This window comes from Aspergillus ochraceoroseus (genome assembly GCF_002846915.1).
Source record: "Aspergillus ochraceoroseus IBT 24754 chromosome Unknown P175scaffold_5, whole genome shotgun sequence".
Classification (NCBI taxonomy): Eukaryota; Fungi; Ascomycota; class Eurotiomycetes; order Eurotiales; family Aspergillaceae; genus Aspergillus; species Aspergillus ochraceoroseus.
Genome location: NW_024468480.1, coordinates 1,857,448 through 1,878,940, shown reverse-complemented (window position 1 = coordinate 1,878,940; position 21,493 = coordinate 1,857,448). Strand labels below are relative to the sequence as shown.

Sequence of the window (21,493 nt, the reverse complement as noted above, 5' to 3'; positions counted from 1 at the left end):
TTTAAAACCCGGGACTGGGATTCTTAGTCAGATCACGAGCGTGGCCTGTGATTGGCTACCGGGCGCAGAGAGCGATGTCGTCATCCACTAGCGCCCAATTAGGAGATATACACCTTAGGCAGGACAGATACCTTTTCCTTCTATATACAGAAAGTAGCCCTTAAGGATTCAGTTTCCCCATTCTGAATCTGCTATCACGTTTCATAATGCACATAACGTTAACCAATACCCCCATTGCTGTACTCCTTGGTCGTACGCCTTTTGTCCACGGCTCCCTCGTCCCAAAACAAAGTACACTAGCGACCAGATCAAACAAATCCAGTGTGTGACAGAATAAAGCCCATTGGTACCAACAAAACAGAATCAGCCAGCTCGAGAAAATAGAGCAAAAAGTCAACAGAAATATTAACTTGCCCGCGGTAAGCAAGAGGGGATTCAAATCAAAATTAATCATGTTATACAGCTATAGTCCAGCTCAAGCTGTCATTTCACCAAAGCTACCGTTAATGCCGAAGAATTGGAACCTAAGGGGAAAAAAAAAAGGATTCGGTGAGTAATGGCCAATGCTCGGGATATAAGGGAGTCGACATACCAGTCTTCCACATTGAGAGTCGTTGGGGCCGTTGGGCCACTCCGAGAGCTGCTGCTCCAGTTGTCATCTTGGCTCGCATTGTCCATCGCCGCCGCTGCTACATGGCCCTCCAGTCCGGGCATGGGCCATGCTGGTTGGGATTCCATTCCAAACATCTGCTGGGGTGGTTGTCCTGGGAGGCCAATACCTGGAGGCATGGTTGATAGAAGCTCTGGGCTTGCTTGAGTGCCAGCCAGAGTTCGCGGTGGAATCTGCTGCGGCAGCATCGATCGTTGGTCGAGTCCGTGAGGTTGGATTGGCGTTTGCATCTGTAGCTGTGGATCAACCGCCGCACTCTGGGGAGAGGTCAGCTCTGGGAAGATAGCGGTGCCATCAGGGAACAATTGATCAGGCTGAAAATTCTCCCAAAGCGAGGGGGAGAGGTTTGGCGAGGTACGTGTAACCAGGAACAGGTCTGGAGGTGTTGCAGGAAGAGAGAACTGATTGTTGAAAGGGGTTGTGGGGCGCGTGTTTGCGCGAGAGTGGCCTGTTCCGGAGAGACCTTCCCTAGCTACCGGGGGAGAACCTTGAGGGACGGTTAAGCCAGGCTGCGGCATCTCCCTTGCGGGAGTAGGGGCGGGCGTCTGTGGACGAGACCGCTCGTACGACACCGGAGGCGTAGGGCCACCGTTGGGTAGGTTGATATCCATCTCATCGAACTTGCGCTTGGGTGGATCTGGCCTTCTCGTAGAGGCGTGCTGGTTGTGATCGTGTTTCGTCCGCTGATGCCTCTTTCCCGCGGCTTTCTGTAGACGTTCCTCGAGAACTTTGTTGCCCAGAATGGACTCGAACAAGGTATGGACCATCTTGGCCACAAGCCACACTTTGGAGACATCTTTGAGTGCCTGCGTACAGATATTAATCCTTTCTTGGCACGTAGCAACAACCGAAGGCACAGAGGACCGCATTTGGTAAACGTGCATGATCAAAGCGGAGAATAAACTATAGACACTGTTCATCATGACTTAGCATCTGAAGGGTTGCATTTGTACGTTAAAGAAGAAGAAGAAGAAGAAGAAGAAAAAAAAAAAGAAAACTGAACATACATGAATGCGGGCGTGTATCGAATTTCCTTGTGAGCCTGAAGATTCTCGATGATGGAGGTAATCATCCCCGCAGCCTGGAATGCAATGGTGCGTGATGGATATGCCATCTCCTCAACACGGTAGCTGCTGGGAACCGACGATGCGGGCGGCATATGTGCTCGATGCAAGAGACAGAGGGTAGTGCTATAATCTCAGATTAGAGCAATCTAGTAAACCCGACCCATTCCACTTACTAGTAATTAGCGTGAAGGAGCGCCGCCCAGAAGTGATGTCGTTGTCGTTGCCAACATACTTCCTTGGGACAATTCTGAAGCCAATCGGCAAGGGCCATATCGGAGTGGGTCAGATCCATGGCATTCATACGCCTGGATTTAGAGGCAACCGAGTACTGTTGGGATAACACCAAACCCATGATTTCACATAGCTTGACGTATTGCAGGAAAAATTGCACATGGACTGAGTCTGGGGGGTACTCGGCAGCAATATCAACCTCGTCTTCGACGAAGTCGTCTTCCGTCAGCATCCCAACGTCCGAATCGTCCGTGCTGATTCCAATCGGGCGTCCTAGCGCGACTGCTACGGACCGGTCTCGGGTGAAAAGAGTCCACCAAATTCGCTTCCATAGCCTCTTGTCGGGCTTGCTAAGTTGTGAAGTTTCCACGCTAATGATGCATTAACATAAAAAGGATCCAAAAGCTGAACAACTGACCGAATTTGATCCTTACCTGCGATGTATACCCGACCCTTGTGCCACGACTATTGCCACCCTGGTCCAGTAAAACACGTTCTTGGTCACATCTACAAAGTTCAGTATCTCCGGGCGCAAAAATGAACGCAGAGCAAGGACGCACCTTCAGGTCCTTCCCAGTACCAGCCCAGGAGTACTAATGCCTGGACAATCGTGATTCGGTCGTCTTCGTAATTGGCATCATACAATGCCTTTGCACGCTTATAGAATGTCATGGCGGCCGGCGTGGTTGAGCCGTTTGCATCCATAAGCTGTGGGTTTGTACAGACCCTTGAGCCAGCAAGGAGTATGGCTTGTAATAGAAGCAGGGAGGGAGGATTCTTGGGATCGCGGTATTGACGCATAAAGCGGCTGCGGTTAACGATGGGCACCACGGGGGCTACCCACTTGAAATAGGCGTCAACCAATTCATCGCATAGCGGCTTCGGGGGTAGAAGGAAAGCGCCGCGTTGGTGAAGGATATCCAGTTCAAGATTATCTAGATCCGTGAGTCTCGCACGCGACCCTCGGATGTTAGGTGGCAAAGGGTAATGTACGACATCTGTAGTCCCATGCCGGTCCTGAACCAAGAGGGACAGATTCGAAGACTCGCCCAGATATGCCACCCTTCCGGCCTCCTTTATTGGGGCCCGCGCAAATTTAGGCTTCATGAATTGGGCATAGGTTCCGTTTTGGGATGCCTGGTGGGCGGCCTGGGTTTCTGTAAGCGAAGTAACTGGCATCCCATCGACGGCCATTCGATTGTTCTGGTAACCAAACGCATCCTTCCCCCCCTCGGATACCGACCCCTCTTGTTTTTCGTCGCTCTGTGGTTTTTCGTCGGTCTCTTCGCTACTATTGGAAAAGAAAGTGAGTGAGTAAAGGTCGAGAAAGAAGTGGGGAGCCAAGGTGGCAACCTACTCGACAGCGTCCTTTGACGACTTGGTCTGATTCTTCTTGCGTTTCGGTGTCGGAATCCGGCATTCGATCGAAAAGGCCACGCAGTTGGTGCATGGTACACCTAGGCTGGCAGCATCGCAGCGGACCTAGTCGTTGAGATGGGAGGCGAGATTAGCTAGGGTCTTCTTGCAGGGGGGTGGTCGCGGGCGCAGCGCAGCGCGGGAAGAGGCGAGACTCACTTTTCGAGCATGGCAAGTCTTCACCAGGGAGCAAACCAAGTAAGGGTTAGTCAACATCCATGAAGGAAATCATCAGGGTTGGGAGGGTGGATCTCTTCAGCACTCGATGGTTGACGGCCGCAAAGCTGTAGCAAAAGCAAAGCTGCGATGGGCCGAGGTACCGAGGCTGCAAAAGCGTCGCGTCAACTCGACAAGGAGAAAACCAACCTCACACGCACGCGATGCACGTTGTCTGTTTGAAAAACGTTAGATAAAATAGATCAATATCTCGAGGGTTTCCTCTTTTTTTTTTTCTTCTCTCCTCCTTTTACCCTGGGGTTCAATTTGGGTGGGTTGGTCTGCGCAACTCCTTTTTGTGCGCTTCATCCTCACTCCAACCCCGCGCTCAGAACCAAGATCTTTCTAAAAACAACGGTGCCTACCTTCTGAAACTCATTTGTCCGTTTGAACTAGCATGTACCGCTATTCCTGAAGTTCCCGTCGAGCCCGCTGTACTGGGAGTCGGACTCGGTCTGGAAGGTGCTGAATCGGTGAGCTTTTCTCCTACTGTGCTCATGGTCAAAAAGGATCCATCCAGGGGAGAACCGGCGACGGAAGATGTGTTTAGGAGATAGGATAGAGGAGAGGTGTAGGCGTTAGGTTGGGGATGGTGAGTGAGGATTAGGCGGAGGGTGATGAGAGAAAGAGAAGAACCGATGGAAGACCAGGTTAAAAAAATAATAATAATAATATTGGGGGGGGGGGGGGGTGGGAGGAGAGGGGGAAAATCGAAATAAAGAAACCGGTTACAAGGAACCTCTTTTGAAAATGCGTTCTTATAGGTTACGGCACAAATGGAAGAGAATTCGAAAGGAGGAGAATACCAGGTAATAAAAGATAGCGCTGATAGGTTGATTCTTGAATTCTATTCTGGTCCAATAAATCCCGTTCTAGAAAGCAGAAATCCCATTCTAAATCACAGGTCTGTCTGCCCATTGATATCTCAAACAACGGCTCCAGGATCTGCAGCAGACCACGTTGAAACACACCAGGGCTCCAAAATTAGAGTGTCAGGCAGGCTCTATCGACGACATCAGCCCCGGTTGATGGAAAAGAGAAACGTATGAAACAAACGAGATCTCTCCTGTGTTTGGAATAGACGTATAGTTACTGGATCTATCACTGGAAAGTGTGGTGGTCTATGCGTCAGGGTTCTCTCCGGGGTAAATGCTAAAGACTCGATTAGCAACTAGTACTCGTGCCAGATGCATGAAAGGATATCTGATATTGAAAAGGAACGTATACCTTGTTCAAGGATGCTATACTACGCTGACAGGTAGCAGATGAGATGAGATGCGCGATTAATGAACTGAGGCGGATCTGCAGTTAGTGATCTGTTATCATCCACCTGCAAGACTGGACGCTCGCAATCCCTTCCATATTCAGGCTTGAGCTTGAGTCAGTTGATGCTTTTATTGATTTAGGGGGATAGGATACCGTACGGTGTACGGAGTAACTATATGGAGGAACCAAGATAGTTTCCTTCTGCGTCTGAAGAATCCCAACGAACGCTAGACTCGCGACTCAAGCCGATCCGAGCCTAGTTCGCAATCCAACACTGCCTCTGAGAAGTATACTGTAGACACGACACGCAAGGAAGACGTAGTCGCTCGCTGCCTGGGATTAAAATTAAGTGTCGTTTGCTGGGTCCCTGTGATACCTCGGCAAAAAAAGAAAAGAAAGGAAGGAAAACAAGAGCATGGACCTTATCCTACCCATAATATACATAAGCTATCAGGATCAAGGCCCAATCGTCGCAACGTCCACGCAAGAACCTCATAATAATAATAATAAAATAACTATATTACTTGAAGGGTTATTACCATGCATGTACATGTCATCCAAAAAAAAAAAAAAGAAAAAAGAAACTCTGTGGACCGTCACCTTGGTGAGATACACGTCTACGAAACTCAGTCTCTCTCGTCCCCAACTCTATCCGGAATCTGCTCGAGGCCTTCCGACACCACGCCATCTATAGTGCCGGCGATGGTAGCCGTAATTGCGCCAGCACGGGGTCCAAAATCGACTCCGCCGATGAACACTTCGCTGAGGAATTCAAGCCCAGCGACAAAAGTACACAAGCCGCTAGCAATGCAGAAGTGACTGATTGTAGTGCCAATGTCGAGCCAGGAGCCCTCGTCGCGGACCATGTAGAAAAAGTTCAGCGTCATCACGTCCGAGATGGACATGACGACCATGAATAATGCACTGGGCGCAACCTCGAGGCGGCGATTGAGGATCCCCAGATTCGCGCTGATGATCGCAAACGGAATGAGGATCTTGAAAACCAGCAACGCACCTTGGCTGAACGGATTGAATACGGGAATGAGCCGGTAAACACTGTCGAGCGAAAACGAGGATATAGAAGCGATATTCCCCGTGCTGAAAAACGCGGATTGGAGAAGGAAGAAAAAGAACAAGGCGACACGGGCATCTGAAACACTGAGCGTCCGGAATTGGTACGTTTCGCCTTCCACAATCGCGGTGGCGCCCGTGCTCATGCCCTTGGACGCCACCGAGTTTGTTGGGACCGTACCATTCTTTCGCTTGAGAGGTGTGGCGGTAGTATGGATGTATGTGGCATGCTCTAACCTGACCCAGGTGATTAGGGTCATGCAGAATACGAAGTAAAACAGCCCTTCGTACGAAATAGTAAGGATGATGAAGGTGGGCGAGAATGTTAGGAAGAGCACTATTAAGCGATGCAGGTAGTGACTATTCGGATATAGTCGATGCAAGAATGGTAGTAGAAGAGACGCAACTAGAGCATGTTAGCTTCTAGAGCCGTACTCATGAGCGATTACTACTCAGCTTGCCCCAGGTAATATTGTTGGAGTGGTCCTGCCATCTTATGATAGTGCGGGGGGCGGGGGGAGACAAGGTACATTCCCAGGCATGTTCATAGATATCAGCGCCTTGGAATGCCTTTCTAAACCCGTTGAGATATTGCATAGTAGTGTAATGCCTGCAGGATCCATCACCTGCCTCTACAGGGGGGCATCCACGTCAAACACTCCCAACACCTGATATCTAATGTACCGCTTTGAAGGCATGCAATCCCTGCTCCCGGCGGGTCGGTGGGCCAACAACAATATTACCTGGGTAGCCTGGAGCATAGAGAGTTTGATTAAAGAGGTATTGCTGATCAGTCGCTTACCTAAAACAGACCATCCAACTACCTGATTGCCGAAAGGAAGGCCCTGCTTAGCTTGAAGCGAGACTATGCTTGACTTTGTTACGATCCACGCGAGTATAACCATTCCAAGCTGAGGCACGTTAGCAAATCGTAATGTAATGAATGCGCCGTGGCATAAGCACAGCTAGGCAGCAGGTAGCGAAGTGGCAAAAGTAAATGAACTTCAAGTACGCTAGTGTGTGCTAGGCGTTCAAATGATTTGTCACTCTGCTGTGGCTTGGAAGAGATGTCCCTACCTGCATTCCCATAATAGTCCGTGAACCGAGTCTTGAAACGGCTGTTGAGTGTTGCAACGAATGATGCGTAGGCCCTAAAATGTTATCCTCAAACAACAAATATAGGAGGCCGGCGAGGAGCATTAAAACAGCACCATATGTTCTGGAATCGTCAGATAAACAGCCAAAGTACCCTTATATGATGGAAAATATACGTACATGGTGTTGATGTCCTCAACTTTGATCGCGGGCAGGAGGGTAAAGGTACTCATAAGAAGACAGCCAACAGCCCAAGTTGCAGAAAGAGCAGCATGCTTTTTCAGGAACCCGAAGCCATAGAACAGGGGCCAGAAGGCGCCTAGAATGAAGCATACAGTGTAGATTTCCCGCTGGAAGTAAGAGTGAACCTAAAGTATTTGGTCAGCAATCATTTCAGCTTCTGAATAAGTATAATAATACATACCAATGCCTCCAATATTCCCAGGAAAATTAACAACTGAAATCCGAAGGAGAAGTGGTCGCTCACAGAGCGGACATGTCCTAAAAGAATTTCTCGACCCGCGATCAAGGCTTTTCTCCGGGAAAAGACTTCTTCCCAGAAAAAAACGGGGAAGAATCCATAGAAATAGTATCTCCACGATGATCCCTGATAGAAGAAAACCGAAAATAGAACCACAAGAATGGATGAGAAAAAGATGGTACTGGATGTTGTACGGTTTGAGTCGGAAGTTCCATGCAAAACATGAAGGTCAATAACCGTGGTCAAAGCATATGCAATCCATCCCAGATATCCTAGAGTGACAATAGTCCTCAAAAAGAGCCAGTCGTACGTCTGAAGATAGCGCAGACCTTCTAAGGTAGTCAGGAACAGAGCAGCAGATTTCTCAATCGACTCCTGATAAGAACCGCTGCGGATCAGTTCTTCGATAGCTGTGAGGCGCTGTTCCACGGAGTTTTCGCCTCCGTCTGCAAGAGGCTCAAACGGTATATACCTGATCAAGGCTTCTTTCTTGTGCTCTTCCTTAACGCGATACATCTCCAGAACCTCCTGCATATTTGCAAAGGCAGCCAGGGCCTTCTCCCTTGGACTGGCATCAAGATATTCCAGAGGGAGCTGACCAACGGAATTAGTTGGGAAATCAAGTCCAACCAAGTATGCCATGAGAGCTGCGACATCAGCCTGCGCGACATCGTTCCGTTGAACACTACCGAGATTCCACTCGGATGAAACCCCGTCTTCGTGCCCTGAAGGGACACCATCCTTGGGATGTTTGGGGGCAGCCACCCCAGACCCCCAGACAACAAGCGGGGTTCTCGTATTGTCCGGATGGCCGTCTCCGTGGCTACCCCAATCGCTCATGCCGTGGTCCGCTGTGAAAACAAACGCCGTGCTGTCGTCGCCATAGAAGTTCTCCACAATCTGGGAGATCCGCTTGACCCCCTCGTCGACCAATTTTATGTTGCGCAGGTATTCCTTTGAGTAGGGGCGGTAGGAGTGGCCGGTGGTATCCAGTCCGAGTAGATGCAAAAAGAACACCAGCTTATCCTCGCGCAGCTTTCTATCCAGCTCCGGGTCACTCTTGGCCGACGCAAAGAGCTCCTGCACTTTATCAAACACCCAGGTATCAAGAAGTGTTGCATCCATGGTGAAGTCCTCGGCTTCTTCTCCATACATATCCGCATCGACTCTACCAGGAACGGCGCCCTCTTTGAACATCGGTAGGATATCAGGACTTCCCCAGCTCCATGTATGCCTGCTCCGATTGAACACGCTGTCGAAATTCACAGGGTTTAACTTCCAACCGGTTGTGACTGACGACACATCCTCATATAACCCAGCGATCAGAGCTACATGGCCGGGACGCGATTCGGTGGGAACTCGAGTATGGGAGATGCCGAAGGTACCGTGGGAAAGCACGCGGGATCGAATAAACGGCGCAAGATGGATAGGATCGCTGCTGTCGGGGTCCTCATAGCCATCTGGGTCCGGCAAAGGCTGGAAAGCCTTGTCGGCGCGCAAGCCATCAGCAACAAACAGAACGAGTCGTTTTGCCGGAGCACTGGTCCCAGGATCCCGTTCCACCTGGAAGGATCGCATTCCGCTCACAATCGGACTAACGAAATAGATATCGAAGATTGAATAGCAATATATGAGATGGAATATCACCGCAAGGGTGACAAACCCCGTACGACCGAGACGCGCCATGATTGGGAATTGTGAGCCCTTTCTCCATGAACCCCCCAAGGAGGGAGTAGAGTGACTGAATGCGGTTCGGGACGCAAGTTTAGAACCATAACCCAATGCAATAGAAATCTAGTAATCAATGTCCAAAAGCACAAGAGGGAGAAGTAGAGAAGAAGAAGAAGAACAACAACAACAACCAAAGAATAAAAGGCTGGCAAGGTGGTTGACAAGCTTGGGGTTGGACCAGATGGCACTTTTTCCTGTTTCCGCGTTCCTGATCGTTTTGGGGACCTTGGCCAATAAGGGACGTCATCTACGGCACGGCAATCCATTGACATCCAATATATCGAATTAATGCCCCTGAGACGAACCCACCGCGTCAAGTACACCAGGCGAGTCTCTTACGGTTATGAAGATGGGATACCTAGGTAGTATATAATTGCATTCTCCCGCTTTTATCCATCCAGAGCCACTGCCTATACTAATTGCAAAAGAACCCAAATGTCCCCTTACGCCGCGCTGGTTGCTGCTCCCAGGCTCCTATCATGCGAGAACTAGTTTTGCCAATGCCCAAGATTCCAGAAACAAAGTAGAAGAGTCGAGTCCCCAAGAAAAGAAGGTTACAAAGCCGAAGCCATCAATTGCCGGAACTTGCTCGTCGCTTAGTGAGCGCGTCAATCACCCGTGTGTAGAATTTCGATGCCTGTTGGCGGACAAACGTAATATCCACCGTGAGATACTCGGGTAAGATATCTACCAATTCACGATCCCGATTTTCATCTAAAAGAGGGATATATTGAAACTCCGCCTTTTCAAAGTTGACGGACGATACATGGGGGACAACAAGCTTAAAGTGAAGAGCTGCCAACAGGTTAGCATATAGGTTGGATTGGATGGAACAACATGGATGAGCGCACTTCCATTGACACCCGTCTGGATGCAGTCGTACAATGTGTTTGTTTCCCTTTTCTTCACGTCACGGATGATAAGACCCGTGAGGTCACTGTAAAGGTCCTCCTTCAGTTGCGCAAACTGAGCCATATGTGCGGCTTCAGCATTGGCAGCTGCATTGGCGCGGTTAGCACCACCGCCCTTGATTGCACTCCCCGGAACTTTGAGCGCCGCGCTCTCGAGTGTGGCCGCGGTACTGCGAGCAGCAGCAAGCTTGGTTTGTAAGGCTTTCACTTCCGATTGGGCAGCAGCGAGCTGGCTAGTGGCCTCTTCAGCTTGCGACGTTAATCGGGATACCTCCGCATCTCGCTCCCGTAGTTGCTTCTGGAGCAAGCGACTTTTTCCACCGAGAGCTTTTTGTGTCTCTAATTCAGTCTTTAATGAGGTAACCAAGTTGTTTGATGCTGAAATAAGTTTAGTGCATGCTTAAATACCATAGAGCCACCCATGTACACATACCTGTTGTCATTGACTCGCACTGCTTGCGCAGCTTTTCCATATTAGAGTTTGCCTCCACAATACCTATCTCTTTCAGATTGCGATATCGATTTTCTAGGGTGTCATATTTCTTCGTCAAGTCGCCCAGTCGACGTCTCAGCTCAGGTTCTCCGTTCCCCCTATCGTCATCTCCGGCGCTAGACTTCCGTTTGAAGGGAGAGCTTTGCAAATCTTTCTGAGATGATTGTCTTCGCTTGGCAGGCGACACGGAAACCGATCGTGGCTCGGGAAGCTCCTCGTGCATCACTGTTTCTTCAATAACCTCCTGCACAGGTTTTTCAGCTTCCGATCCACTTTCCTCTGCCTCGACCAAAGACTTCCTTTGTATCCTACTAGCGGGCTCTGCTGGTGCCTCGGCTTTTTCGGTAGGCTTTTTATGTCGCGTACTTGTTGGTGTATATTCGAATTCGCCATCAGTTTTGATCTGTTTCTCCGCACTAGGCTTTCGTCGGCCACGCGTTGCACCCTTAGCGGCTTTGGTCGATTTTTTTGGCTGTGGAGCTCCCTGTAAGGCTCCTATCCCATCATCTCCGTCTGTTTCTTGCGGGGTAATATCCTGCCCTTCGGCTTCCATCTGGCCCGAGTTTCTACTGCCCTTTGGGCGGCCCCTTCTTGTTGTCCTCTTCGTGGCAGTATCTGATGATTGAGGGGCTGTCGCTGCCACATCCGTAGCTATATGCACGGGCGGTTTCATTTCCGCTGATTTAGATCGAGGTCTTCCTCTCGCCTTCTTTGTTGGGCGCTCATTGTTTTCGCCCTGATCGGGAGCGGCCTGCATCACATCTTCATCGTCGGATCCTATTAGGCCTGAAAGTCTCGTGGTAGCTTTTCGCTTCGGCATTGGAGATAAAATATAAAACACAAACTATACTACAAAAGTGTGAGTGAAGAACGAAAAGAAAGCTCAACCAACCATATACACGCGACAGACAAAAGACAGCATAAGCAAAATGCGGTTCTCCAGAGCGCGTTCTGACCGCCTTGAGGATGACGGCAGTAAACTGTGGGGAACATGTGACGCTTGCGGTAAAGCCACGCCTACGGCTGACTGCCTGTCTTTGGGTGAGCGCCACACCCTGGAGTGTGCTGTTCGCCGACGACCCGGATTTGTTGTGGTTTCTTCCAGACGACATCGCATGTGCATTTCCATCTTCCCGCTGCTGGACTCGGGAGTTTGACTTAAGTGTGGAGTTTCGGTTCTTCTACCTGTTCATATATACTCTATCTGGGTCATTACCCGATCCGGTCGTTTTGGGTCCCAGATCTTTAACTGGCCGAGATTCGTTACAAGCGCTCACCTCCATCCTCATCATGGCTTCGGCACGCGGCCCACGATGGCAGCAGTTTTTGCAGGAGTTGGTAATGGTCGCGGGCACGGTAATTTCACAAGCATGTCCCATATTGGGTTTGGTAACTCACAGGATACCTATAGTCGGCGTCCGCATACTTCCTTATCCGCTATCTCCTCTCCCGCCTTGATTTCGACCCAGAAAGTCAGAAGAAAGAGGAACAAAAACGCAAGTCCGCCGCTATCCTGCGAAAACTTGATGGCGGAGAAGAGTCGGACGAGGCCTCACCAAGCAAAGGCGGCAAAAGATCACGACAGAAACGGGGCGACCTCGTTCTCAACCAGTATGAACAAGCGATTGCGATGGATGTTGTCGCCCCCGACGACATCGCGGTGTCATTCGAGGATATCGGAGGTCTAGAAGATATTATTGAAGAACTGAAAGAATCCGTCATATACCCATTGACCTTGCCTCACCTTTATTCGTCTACTTCATCACTTCTCACAGCCCCGTCGGGCGTACTATTGTACGGGCCCCCCGGCTGCGGTAAGACTATGCTTGCTAAGGCGCTTGCCCACGAGAGCGGAGCTTGTTTCATCAACTTGCACATATCCACATTAACGGAGAAGTGGTATGGTGATTCGAATAAACTGGTCAATGCCGTCTTTTCCTTGGCCCGGAAATTGCAGCCCTCGATCGTCTTTATCGATGAGATAGATGCAGTGCTTGGCACAAGGCGAAGTGGCGAGCACGAGGCTAGTGGCATGGTGAAAGCGGAATTTATGACCCACTGGGATGGACTTACGTCGGCAAATTCCACGGGAGAGCCACAGCGAGTGGTTGTGCTGGGCGCCACAAACCGCATGCAAGATATTGATGATGCTATCCTCCGTCGAATGCCCAAAAAGTTCCCCGTGAACCTTCCACCAGCCGCACAGCGGCTTCGAATCCTCGGCTTGGTGCTCAAAGACACGAAGATCGACCGCCAGAACTTCGACCTTCACTATCTGGTCAAAATGATGGCAGGCATGTCGGGCAGTGATATCAAAGAAGCATGTCGCGACGCTGCCATGGGGCCAGTTCGGGAGCTGATTCGACAGAAAAAGGCAGAGGGGCTACAAATTACATCCGTCAACCCGGACGAGGTCCGCGGTCTTCGAACAGAAGATTTCTTCTCTCGTGCTGGTGGTGCCCGGCTTATTCCCGCTCCCACCCAACCTCAAACGCAACCTAGCAAAGCCAACTCCGAGAAAGAGTGGAGCACAGAATCCGAGGCCGCATCTGAAGCGGAGGCACAATCGACTAAAGAGATGGTAGAACCGCCCGAGTAATCGCGGTGTGATCTTGCTCGTTACCCGGGTTCTTTCTTCTTTCAGCAGAGGGGAATGGCGTTTGCAGTGCCTTGGTCTTATATTTGAATGTGCTGTTGATTTCTACCTAGGTAACTGATTACCTGGGATATGTCTGTGAGTGGCCTTTATGTATTGATTCTATGTACACAAGATCTTCTTCTTCTTCTATCTCAACGCCATTGATGCTATTCATAGAGGGTTCAATCCTTACTCCAACCAGCAATAGATGTTTTTTTCCCTTCTGTGCATTTGATCAGCACTTTTTCATACCATCAGTTGTATTGGCTTGTATTGATACTTGGGGGTTGCGGTTGTGCTTGAAACTGTGACATAGTCTCACCAAACTAAGAATCAAACAACCATGTAGGTACAATTGGTCTTGATTGTTGGTACTTAGTAGCTAATAACAGGTATAATGCACAACCTTGCATCTAAGGAATCTAAGATGAATCCGAAGTTTTGAAACCCCAGACTTGGATCGACCAAGTGCTCTGTTTGGTATGGTAATTCTTGGTAACAAAAAGAGCCACCATATTGCGTATGCGTAATCCGAGGGAGTCTCGCAGTCAAAAGCTGAATAGTTGGGGGAAGGAAAATAAAAAAAAAAAAATCAGAATAATAAGGTCAAGGAGAATACGCAATGAAAAGACAACAATAGAAAGAATTCCACAAGAGATCAAGTTCTCGCAATCCCATTCTTCGTCGTGTTTGAAGATCGATTCCACTCTCTTGGGAGTCGTCATCATCCCCTAGGAAGTTAACCTCAGTACATCCTCCTGCCGCTTCCCGCGCCCACTCCAAAACCAACCTTCATATCCTGACTCTCCCCCAGCCTTTCTACTACGCCCTTTATCTCTCCTTTTACGAGACTCGGCTTTTGGACTCTCTTCTATCTTATCCTGGAGGGCGCAGAGTAATCATTTCTTGCATATTCGAACTCCTCTGGTCTTCATTCGGAGCTAAAAGGACACGGATGCGATACGGAGACTGCATGACGAATGGTCTATCATAGAGACGTCCGATGGCAATCTGTGCCCCGGCAGTCTCCAAACCACAGATAATTCCCCTTCTGGAGAGTCCAACGGCATCTGCCTCGCCTCAGATACATCTCTTTCCCCTTGTCGCCAGGGATGAGTTCCAGCAGCGGCTTTGCCGATACCCTCAGTCCCGGGACGACGACCACAACAACTAATGCTAACCCACGGTCCACCTCCACAGTCCGGTCGCGGCGGTTGGTTTCATTCACCGATAGCGATGAGGATAATAATCTCCGCCAGCCACGGTCCACTGGACTGTCTACGATGCTTACCCCAGAGCTCCCCGCGGTCCGGTCTCGGGGTGCGACCCCTTCACCTCGTCCATCCCGAACCCTCTCCCCTATCCCCATGAGCCATCCTTCTCGAGTCACGCAGACGCCCAACCATGTTCGGACCGGTGGGAATTCATTAGGTGGGTTTTACCTCGATGGAAAAAACCAGGTGGCGTTCGCTGAGTCGTCGCGAGCTGCCGCAGACTTTCTCGATGCATCCTGGTCATCGCTACAAAGTCTGGCCTCGTCCCTTTTAGGAAGCGATATCACCCACCCGACCGCTAATGGATCCCCCCGAACGCACGCCAGAAAGCCCTCCCGCCCAGACGTGTGCACGCGAATACCCTCACGCACACCGTCGGCTTCCACATGGGGTCCCTCGGCGCCCGCAGCACCTGAGATTGGCGCCGGAACGAAGGAGGAGAGACAAGCGTTGGTGCAGGCAAAGAAACGGGAAGCTTTGTTGTTAGCAGAAACCGATCCGAGTTGGAGCTTGAATGCCCGGCACAAACGGCGCGATTCGAGTGACCAAGCAGATCACTCGGCAATCCAACCAGACCAGGATGGAGATGCGCTGGTTTACGTGCATCGGGTCCAGCCAGCCGACAGTATCACGGGCGTTACAATACGATATGGTTGCCAGCCCGCGATCTTCCGGAAGGCAAATGGATTCTGGCCCACGGATAGCATTCAAGGCCGCAAAACAGTCCTCTTGCCTGTAGACTGCTGTTCAGTTAAGGGTCGACCGGTAAATCCTCATGGAGAGGTTGATTTACTAGACGATGTCCCGCGACGTCCATCGATTGAGGATATGAGTGGGAGCTCTATCGCTCCAACGGCTGTCCCCGAAACTCCCACGTTATCGGCAGACCAAATGCAGACGAAACCTGAACCCGCAGTAGAATCTGACCATATATGGACGCACGAGTCCTGGGTACAGATTGACGGGTTTTCCGCACCTGTGGAAATTGGTCGTATCCCCCGCACTGCCCTAGGTTTCTTTCCCCGCAGTCGACGAAAATCCCTTTGCTATAGCGATTCCGAACCTTTCGGACGAGACCACAAGCAAACTATACACTCTTCATCCTCTTCGCCAATCCAGCTCCTTCCCTCACGCTATTCCAATGATTCGCAACCCCAATCCCAGCATGCCTCTAATCCACGAACATCGCGTCTCCCTAAACCCGGCGTCCGGCATAAGCGCCAGCGGAGCGGGCTACAGCTCTCTGGCACCGGAGTGGGAACCCTTGATGGCAGCGTTAATCTGCCCGGGCCCGCCATGGACGGTCTCAGTAAGTTCGTTGCCGAACACCTACCGCAGCTAGCTCCAACACAACCGGCGCCGAATTTCGACAGCCTCAACGAAAATTCGTCGACAGCGGCATCAAACTCGACAAGTCTCGACAGCATAGGAGGCGCCGTTGAAGGCTGGGTTAGAAAGATGACGGCGCGAGCGAAATCCAGCTTAAGCGATTTGCAACAAGGAACATCCACTCTCCAGGGTCATGGCCGAGGTCAGACGAGCGAACGGAGAGGCCTCGGAGATCTAATCGAGCTCGATGATGGGGTGGAATCGAGAGCTTCAACCAGCCTCCTTGTGGAGTCAAGCTGGAATGCCGATTTCAACCGGTCTGGAACCAATCTTTCGAACGGAGGAAGGTTTAGAGGACGATTCCCTAGCGCTTCGCCCAGCACGAGCAGGACTCGTACTGGATTGGATAGGGTTAAGGACGATTGACGGTATACTGCAAAATCCCAATGTGCCATGCCATGCACATTCAAGACCCATCGCTGGCTTAATATGTCGTTTGATACCTTTTTTTCTGAGATATAAATCCGTTGTACGCGTCCAGCATAGCACGGCGTAGCAAGACATTGCTGTCAGCTTCTGTTCTTTTGGTAATGGAATATCTTCTTTGCACTTTACATGTTGTACCTAGATGATGCTCTGCACTCTCCTGGCTATTTTCTTTCTTTCTTTCTTTTCTTTTTTTTTTTTTTTTTTTGCTCTTGGGCGTTATCCGTCTTTATATCAAATGGCTAAGATTCATCAAGTCGCGCAGGTCGTGCCATGCAAGCTGCACATCTAGCTAGATTAATATAGAAGATCCTAATACCAGTTTACGATTGGTATAATGAAGCAAGTTATGAATGTCAACCTCGCCTTCTCCCCAAATCCTCAGGCAAGAAAGAATCCGGTATTCCTGATTATTGTCCGGAGAAATTCTTCCCCTCACAACAATAACTACTAACCTCACCTGCATTTCATCTGCAACTTCTTCCACCTATGATCTGCCTTCCTGCAACCCTTAGATTGAACTAATCACCTTCATTTCAGGAAAATTCTCCTCGTGGTTAGAGCGTTCTCCCTCGTTCACCAGCAATGCGCCAACCCAGTACAGCGAAGCCACAACAATAAACGACCGGTGTGGTCCTCGGTCCTCCCTCTCACACTCGGATAATTAGCTCAATTATCCCCTCCCTGTCCGGGGTAAACTATACCTAGTCCCACTATAACCATAGCCATCGCCGGTAGTCCTCCTCGCGTTTCATTCCACCGCCGAAGCAGAAGCAGGAGAACCAGCGCCAACAATGCACAATCATCTCTTAACGCTGAGCTGGCTCGCACTCGCTCTTAGCTTGGGAACCTCGACATGCCATACCGCACAAGCAGCGAGCGTGCCCCTCTCCTCCCCGTCCCAGCCCGTGGCAACTCTATCCAAAACCGCTTTCGTGGGCCGTCTGCTCCCCCAGTTTGAACAGGAGCTGTTCCTTGGAATCAAGTACGCAGACCAGCCCGTGCGGTTTACGCGATCTGCTCTGAAAACAGACTACGCTGCTGCTGCTGCTACGGATTCGTCTTTCGCTGGTGTAGACCGCCATCACACAGTGCTTTATAATGCGACGGAGTACGGATACGAGTGTCCTGGGTACGGGTCTGATGAGACCAGACTCGTGAATACGGGCGTGATTCAATTGCGCGAGGACTGTCTCAATCTCAATGTTATTCGGCCGAGGCGAGCCCCGGGTGATACGGAGTTGCTCCCCGTTATGGTGTGGATATTTGGTGGTGGATGGCAGCAGGGAGCGACGGCGGATCCGCGGTAAGGCTGCCTTTTCATGTTTATTTCGGAGCGTCTGCACGGTATCAAGAGCAAGATCGGTTGCTGAGTTACCGAACCTCAACAGGTATAATGTGAGCTACATTACCAGACAAGCGGCTGTGAATGGGAAGCCGGTTATAGGGGTTTCGATCAACTATCGAGTTGCTGCGTTTGGGTTTTTGGATTCGAAGGAGGTTCGGGTACGTTTTCTCTCCCTGGGGTTTTCTTTTACGTGTAGATATGCTGAATGCTGTTCTCGGCAGGCATCGGGAAATAATAATCTCGGACTACTGGACCAGAGGGTTGCGATGCGCTGGATAAAGAACAATATTGAGGCGTTTGGGGGGGATCCAGACAAGATCACGATTTGGGGAGAGTCGGCGTGAGTATTCAGAGCCGAGAGCTTAGAGTGGGGCACTGATGGAATATAGAGGCGCATACAGTGTTGGGGCTCATCTGGTTGCTAATGGTGGTAATAACGAGGGTCTTTTCAGAGCAGGTAAGAAGAGCTCCTTCTGACTATACGGAATCCTGGACTAAGAGGATAGCCATCATGGAATCCGGAAATGCCGTTGGCCCTCCTTGGAATGGCACAGACTGGCACCAGCCGATGTATGATCGGATTGTGAATAAAACGGGGTACGTTCTTGGTGACTTGCTTGGGAAGAATAACCTAACACCCCCCCAGATGCTCCAACGAAACAGACACCCTTCAGTGTCTCCGTGAAGTCCCGTTCGAATCACTGTATTCAAGCGCATACGAAGGACTTGAGTGGTTCGCAGCGGTCGACGGCACATTCATCAAAGAATACCCCCAGATCAGCATCACAAATGGGCGAATCGCCAAAGTTCCGATCTTAGTTGGGACCAGCACAGACGAAGGAACCAGCTTCGGCACGACAGGAGTTGGCACGGATGAGGAGTGCATCGAACAGCTCACAAGTTTGTTCCTCCAGAAACGCACAGGACCGGGAAAGAAACCAATTGACCCTCCCTTCTAGCATCCAGGCGCTGGGTTCTCCACCACGAACAAGCCACCAAGCTCCTGGCATTCTACCCCAATGACCCTGCCGTCGGCTGCCCCTACGGCTGGGGCAACGTCACCTGGCCCGAAAGGGGCCTCATGTATAAGCGCTACGAGTCAATGGCTGGGGATCTGACCATGTTTGCGCCCCGACGGCTCCTCGCACACACCATGGCCAAGTACGAGACCCGTGTTTACTCCTATCGCTGGGACGTGCCGGCTCTGAACGATTCAACTACTATCGGGGTTGGGCATTTCGCCGAGGTACGTACACTAAGCGCCCTATCTACGATGATCCATACATAACATGCCGAGATAAGTAACTAGATACCGTTCGTCTTCGCAAACCCCGTCCAAACTCTCACTCCACTAGGAGCCGACCCGGCGCGTCTGGAGCTCGCAAACCTAGCAGCCCGTATGTGGACTTCCTTCGTGGCTGACTTAGACCCTAATCGACATGGAGGTAAGCTCTGCTCCTTATCGCTCAATCGCATTCCATCTAACTCTACAAGTCGCCGAAATCCCTCAGTGGCCTCGGTATGCACATAACCCCAGCGATGCGAGCAATTTCGTCTTCCGTCTTCCGCGCAACCAGAGCTACGTTGAGCGGGATACATACAGGGCTGATGGAATGGCTTATATCAATACCATTGCGCGATAGGAAGCTTCCCTGCTCTACAGTTCTATCATAGCTTTTCTGCATCTACCCTGAAGTAAACTATAAACCGCACGGCTAGTAGTCGCAGGACAAGAAGGGTAGAACTCACAGAACCAGAGCAGAATATGTAGAAAAGATATAACCAAGTCCACTTGATCAATCTGAGTGCCTGTACCTAGTAGGTAGACAATTCTTACCCTGGGATTTGTATTACGTTTTACCCTAACCCTGACGATATCGCCTTCTAGTCTGGTTTGCCTAATGTTTTGGGTTCCCAGGAACAATCCCCGGTGTCCTTTTACTTTCTTACCCTCTTGACGGGATTCATGCTTCCCTTCATTATCTTGAACCAGCGATGGGCGAGGAGGGAATGTGGTATCCATGCAGGTCGTGTCTTTAGACTCAGCCCCTCCTCAGTATGCTCCACGTTCGTGTGTTGTGATCTTACGGTGTAGCTCCATCTTTACCACCAGTGGGACATGTTATCTACAAGTGATCACTTCCTTGGTTCCAGGCATGTTTCAGAAGCTTGATACTATAAGGTTGTCAGAGGTTGAGGCTATGCTTCGTGGTCTCCTCTAGTCAATCTCGATCAGATTCACTTCAGTTTCTATGAAGGGTTCAGCAACCTCAACGCCGTCTGCGACAAGAACAAGGAGGCTTAATGGATAATCAGCCACTTCACCCCCAGAAAGACATCTTCTTCACCTCTTCCACGGATACCGCCTTTATCTGCGTCCGAGGGAACCGCTTATCCACTGCAATCTCTCCCTCCTCTGCCAGATCAAGGTAGTGCAAGGTGGATATGCCCACCTTGTCCACAAAGTCCATCACGCGATGGAAGTTCAACCCAACCTGGTCCACCCCATGGCTATCATCGGACAGACAGAACCGACCTCCACGAGCCAGGAATTCCTAGCCACGTTAAATCAGAACAGAACTTTATCTTATACGCAATACCCCCCAGGAACCCCCCCCCCCCCCCCCAAAAAAAAAGAAAGACACGACGACTTACCTGGCAAATCTCAGCCTTGGGATAAGGCTCACTCATTCCTTTCCTCAACGCCGCAGAATTCAGCTCCAGAATGCCCCCATACCCAGCCACGTAGTCCAGGTTGCGCAGGATGCGGTCCCAGACTCCAGGCCACTGCCTGAAGCTCCGCTCGGGATCGTCGCTTTTCAAGCGGATGAGGTCGAAATGCCCCACGACGAGCGGCTTCAACTGCTGGAGCATGTCGAGCTGCTCGTCAAAGTAAGCCTCGAACAGCCGCTCGTCGGTGCCGCCGGCTAAATCTCGCGCTTTTTCGTACAGCGCCCGGTCGTAGTCAATCGGCACCGTGAGAGTATGATGGATCGAGCCCATGAAGAACTCAAACGGGAGTCTCGACAGCGACTCCTCGATCAAGGCACGAGACTCCGGACGGATCCAGTCGCACTCGAACCCGATCAGAATCCGGATTTGGTCTTTGTGCTTTTCGCGAAGCCGCTGGGCTTCCTGGAAATAGGCGGCTTCGTTGGCGATCATCCAGGACACGGTGTTGCCGGCTTCAATCTAGAGCGGACATTCAGTTGTTAGGTTGGGACTTTTTTCTTTCTTTCTTTCTTTCTTTCTTTCATCTTCGTATTGGCAGTCTCCATAGGGGGAATGGCTCGGGATCCTTATACCTCTTCCGGATAGAAATCCTCTTCTCCGCGGGGCATATGCTCGGAAAGACAGAAGACTTGGAATTTTTTGGCAATGGCCAATTGGATTACCTCCTCGAGGGAATCTTTAGCATGGCCAGGGCAGAATTGGCCCGAGTGGCTATGATGTGTGTAGGGCATAGCTGTTGAAACTACAATTAGCTGATGATATGGGTAGTTAATGAATGCGAGTGGAGGAGTTTACCAGAGGCGATCCGTCTGTCTGCCCCGCGATGAAGGTTATAGCTTAAGAGTAATTAAGAGGAATGACCGATCCCTTCCAGCGTAATAGGCAATAATAGGAATGGAATGGAAAGGATTTAGATTTCAACGGATCAGAATCCAAGGAGTTGGCGATTGATTCAGAGAAGAATTCCTCGAAGCGGGAAGAAAGAAAGATTATATTCGATTCTATCTATCGCTTGTGATGCCATCCATCACTTCCCG

General features: G+C 50.4%; 7 protein-coding genes across 7 annotated transcripts; 3 read left to right on the top strand and 4 right to left on the bottom strand.

Annotated features, from left to right (window-relative positions):
• Positions 1-475: 475 nt before the first annotated feature.
• Positions 476-3,600, bottom strand: farA (CeGAL family transcription factor; the record flags this gene model as incomplete). Its single annotated transcript, XM_040900037.1, has 8 exons — positions 476-524; positions 593-1,582; positions 1,678-1,860; positions 1,911-2,339; positions 2,403-2,475; positions 2,529-3,259; positions 3,326-3,450; positions 3,544-3,600. The coding sequence occupies 8 exons, from the start codon at positions 3,598-3,600 to the stop codon at positions 476-478; spliced, it is 2,637 nt and encodes an 878-aa protein (XP_040751659.1).
• Positions 3,601-5,492: 1,892 nt separating this feature from the next.
• P175DRAFT_0438946 (mannose-ethanolamine phosphotransferase MCD4) lies at positions 5,493-9,199 on the bottom strand (the record flags this gene model as incomplete). Its single annotated transcript, XM_040893934.1, has 5 exons — positions 5,493-6,343; positions 6,740-6,848; positions 7,015-7,156; positions 7,213-7,400; positions 7,457-9,199. The coding sequence occupies 5 exons, from the start codon at positions 9,197-9,199 to the stop codon at positions 5,493-5,495; spliced, it is 3,033 nt and encodes a 1,010-aa protein (XP_040751658.1).
• A 616-nt stretch (positions 9,200-9,815) lies between these two features.
• On the bottom strand, positions 9,816-11,468 carry P175DRAFT_0439446 (putative chromosome segregation protein (Pcs1); the record flags this gene model as incomplete). Its single annotated transcript, XM_040893963.1, has 3 exons — positions 9,816-10,039; positions 10,096-10,533; positions 10,589-11,468. The coding sequence occupies 3 exons, from the start codon at positions 11,466-11,468 to the stop codon at positions 9,816-9,818; spliced, it is 1,542 nt and encodes a 513-aa protein (XP_040751657.1).
• A 470-nt stretch (positions 11,469-11,938) lies between these two features.
• Positions 11,939-13,247, top strand: P175DRAFT_0439047 (protein-degrading AAA family ATPase MSP1; the record flags this gene model as incomplete). Its single annotated transcript, XM_040893938.1, has 2 exons — positions 11,939-12,004; positions 12,060-13,247. 2 exons carry the CDS (start codon positions 11,939-11,941, stop codon positions 13,245-13,247), a joined length of 1,254 nt encoding a protein of 417 aa, XP_040751656.1.
• Positions 13,248-14,398: 1,151 nt separating this feature from the next.
• P175DRAFT_0533255 (putative LysM domain protein) lies at positions 14,399-16,315 on the top strand (the record flags this gene model as incomplete). Its single annotated transcript, XM_040900036.1, has 1 exon — positions 14,399-16,315. One exon carries the CDS (start codon positions 14,399-14,401, stop codon positions 16,313-16,315), a length of 1,917 nt encoding a protein of 638 aa, XP_040751655.1.
• Positions 16,316-17,169: 854 nt separating this feature from the next.
• On the top strand, positions 17,170-19,538 carry P175DRAFT_0481441 (putative triacylglycerol lipase (LipA); the record flags this gene model as incomplete). The annotated part of the gene is made up of 9 exons (XM_040895455.1): positions 17,170-17,681; positions 17,767-17,881; positions 17,945-18,063; positions 18,113-18,180; positions 18,230-18,320; positions 18,370-18,623; positions 18,683-18,969; positions 19,033-19,168; positions 19,218-19,538. 9 exons carry the CDS (start codon positions 17,170-17,172, stop codon positions 19,364-19,366), a joined length of 1,731 nt encoding a protein of 576 aa, XP_040751654.1. The 3' UTR covers positions 19,367-19,538.
• Positions 19,539-19,877: 339 nt separating this feature from the next.
• Positions 19,878-21,416, bottom strand: P175DRAFT_0460902 (histidinol-phosphatase). Its single transcript, XM_040894746.1, has 4 exons — positions 21,252-21,416; positions 21,029-21,189; positions 20,379-20,915; positions 19,878-20,278 (listed from the first exon to the last, which is right to left on the bottom strand). Exons 2-4 carry the CDS (start codon positions 21,185-21,187, stop codon positions 20,045-20,047), a joined length of 930 nt encoding a protein of 309 aa, XP_040751653.1. The 5' UTR covers positions 21,188-21,189; positions 21,252-21,416; the 3' UTR covers positions 19,878-20,044.
• Between the last annotated feature and the right edge of the window lie 77 nt (positions 21,417-21,493).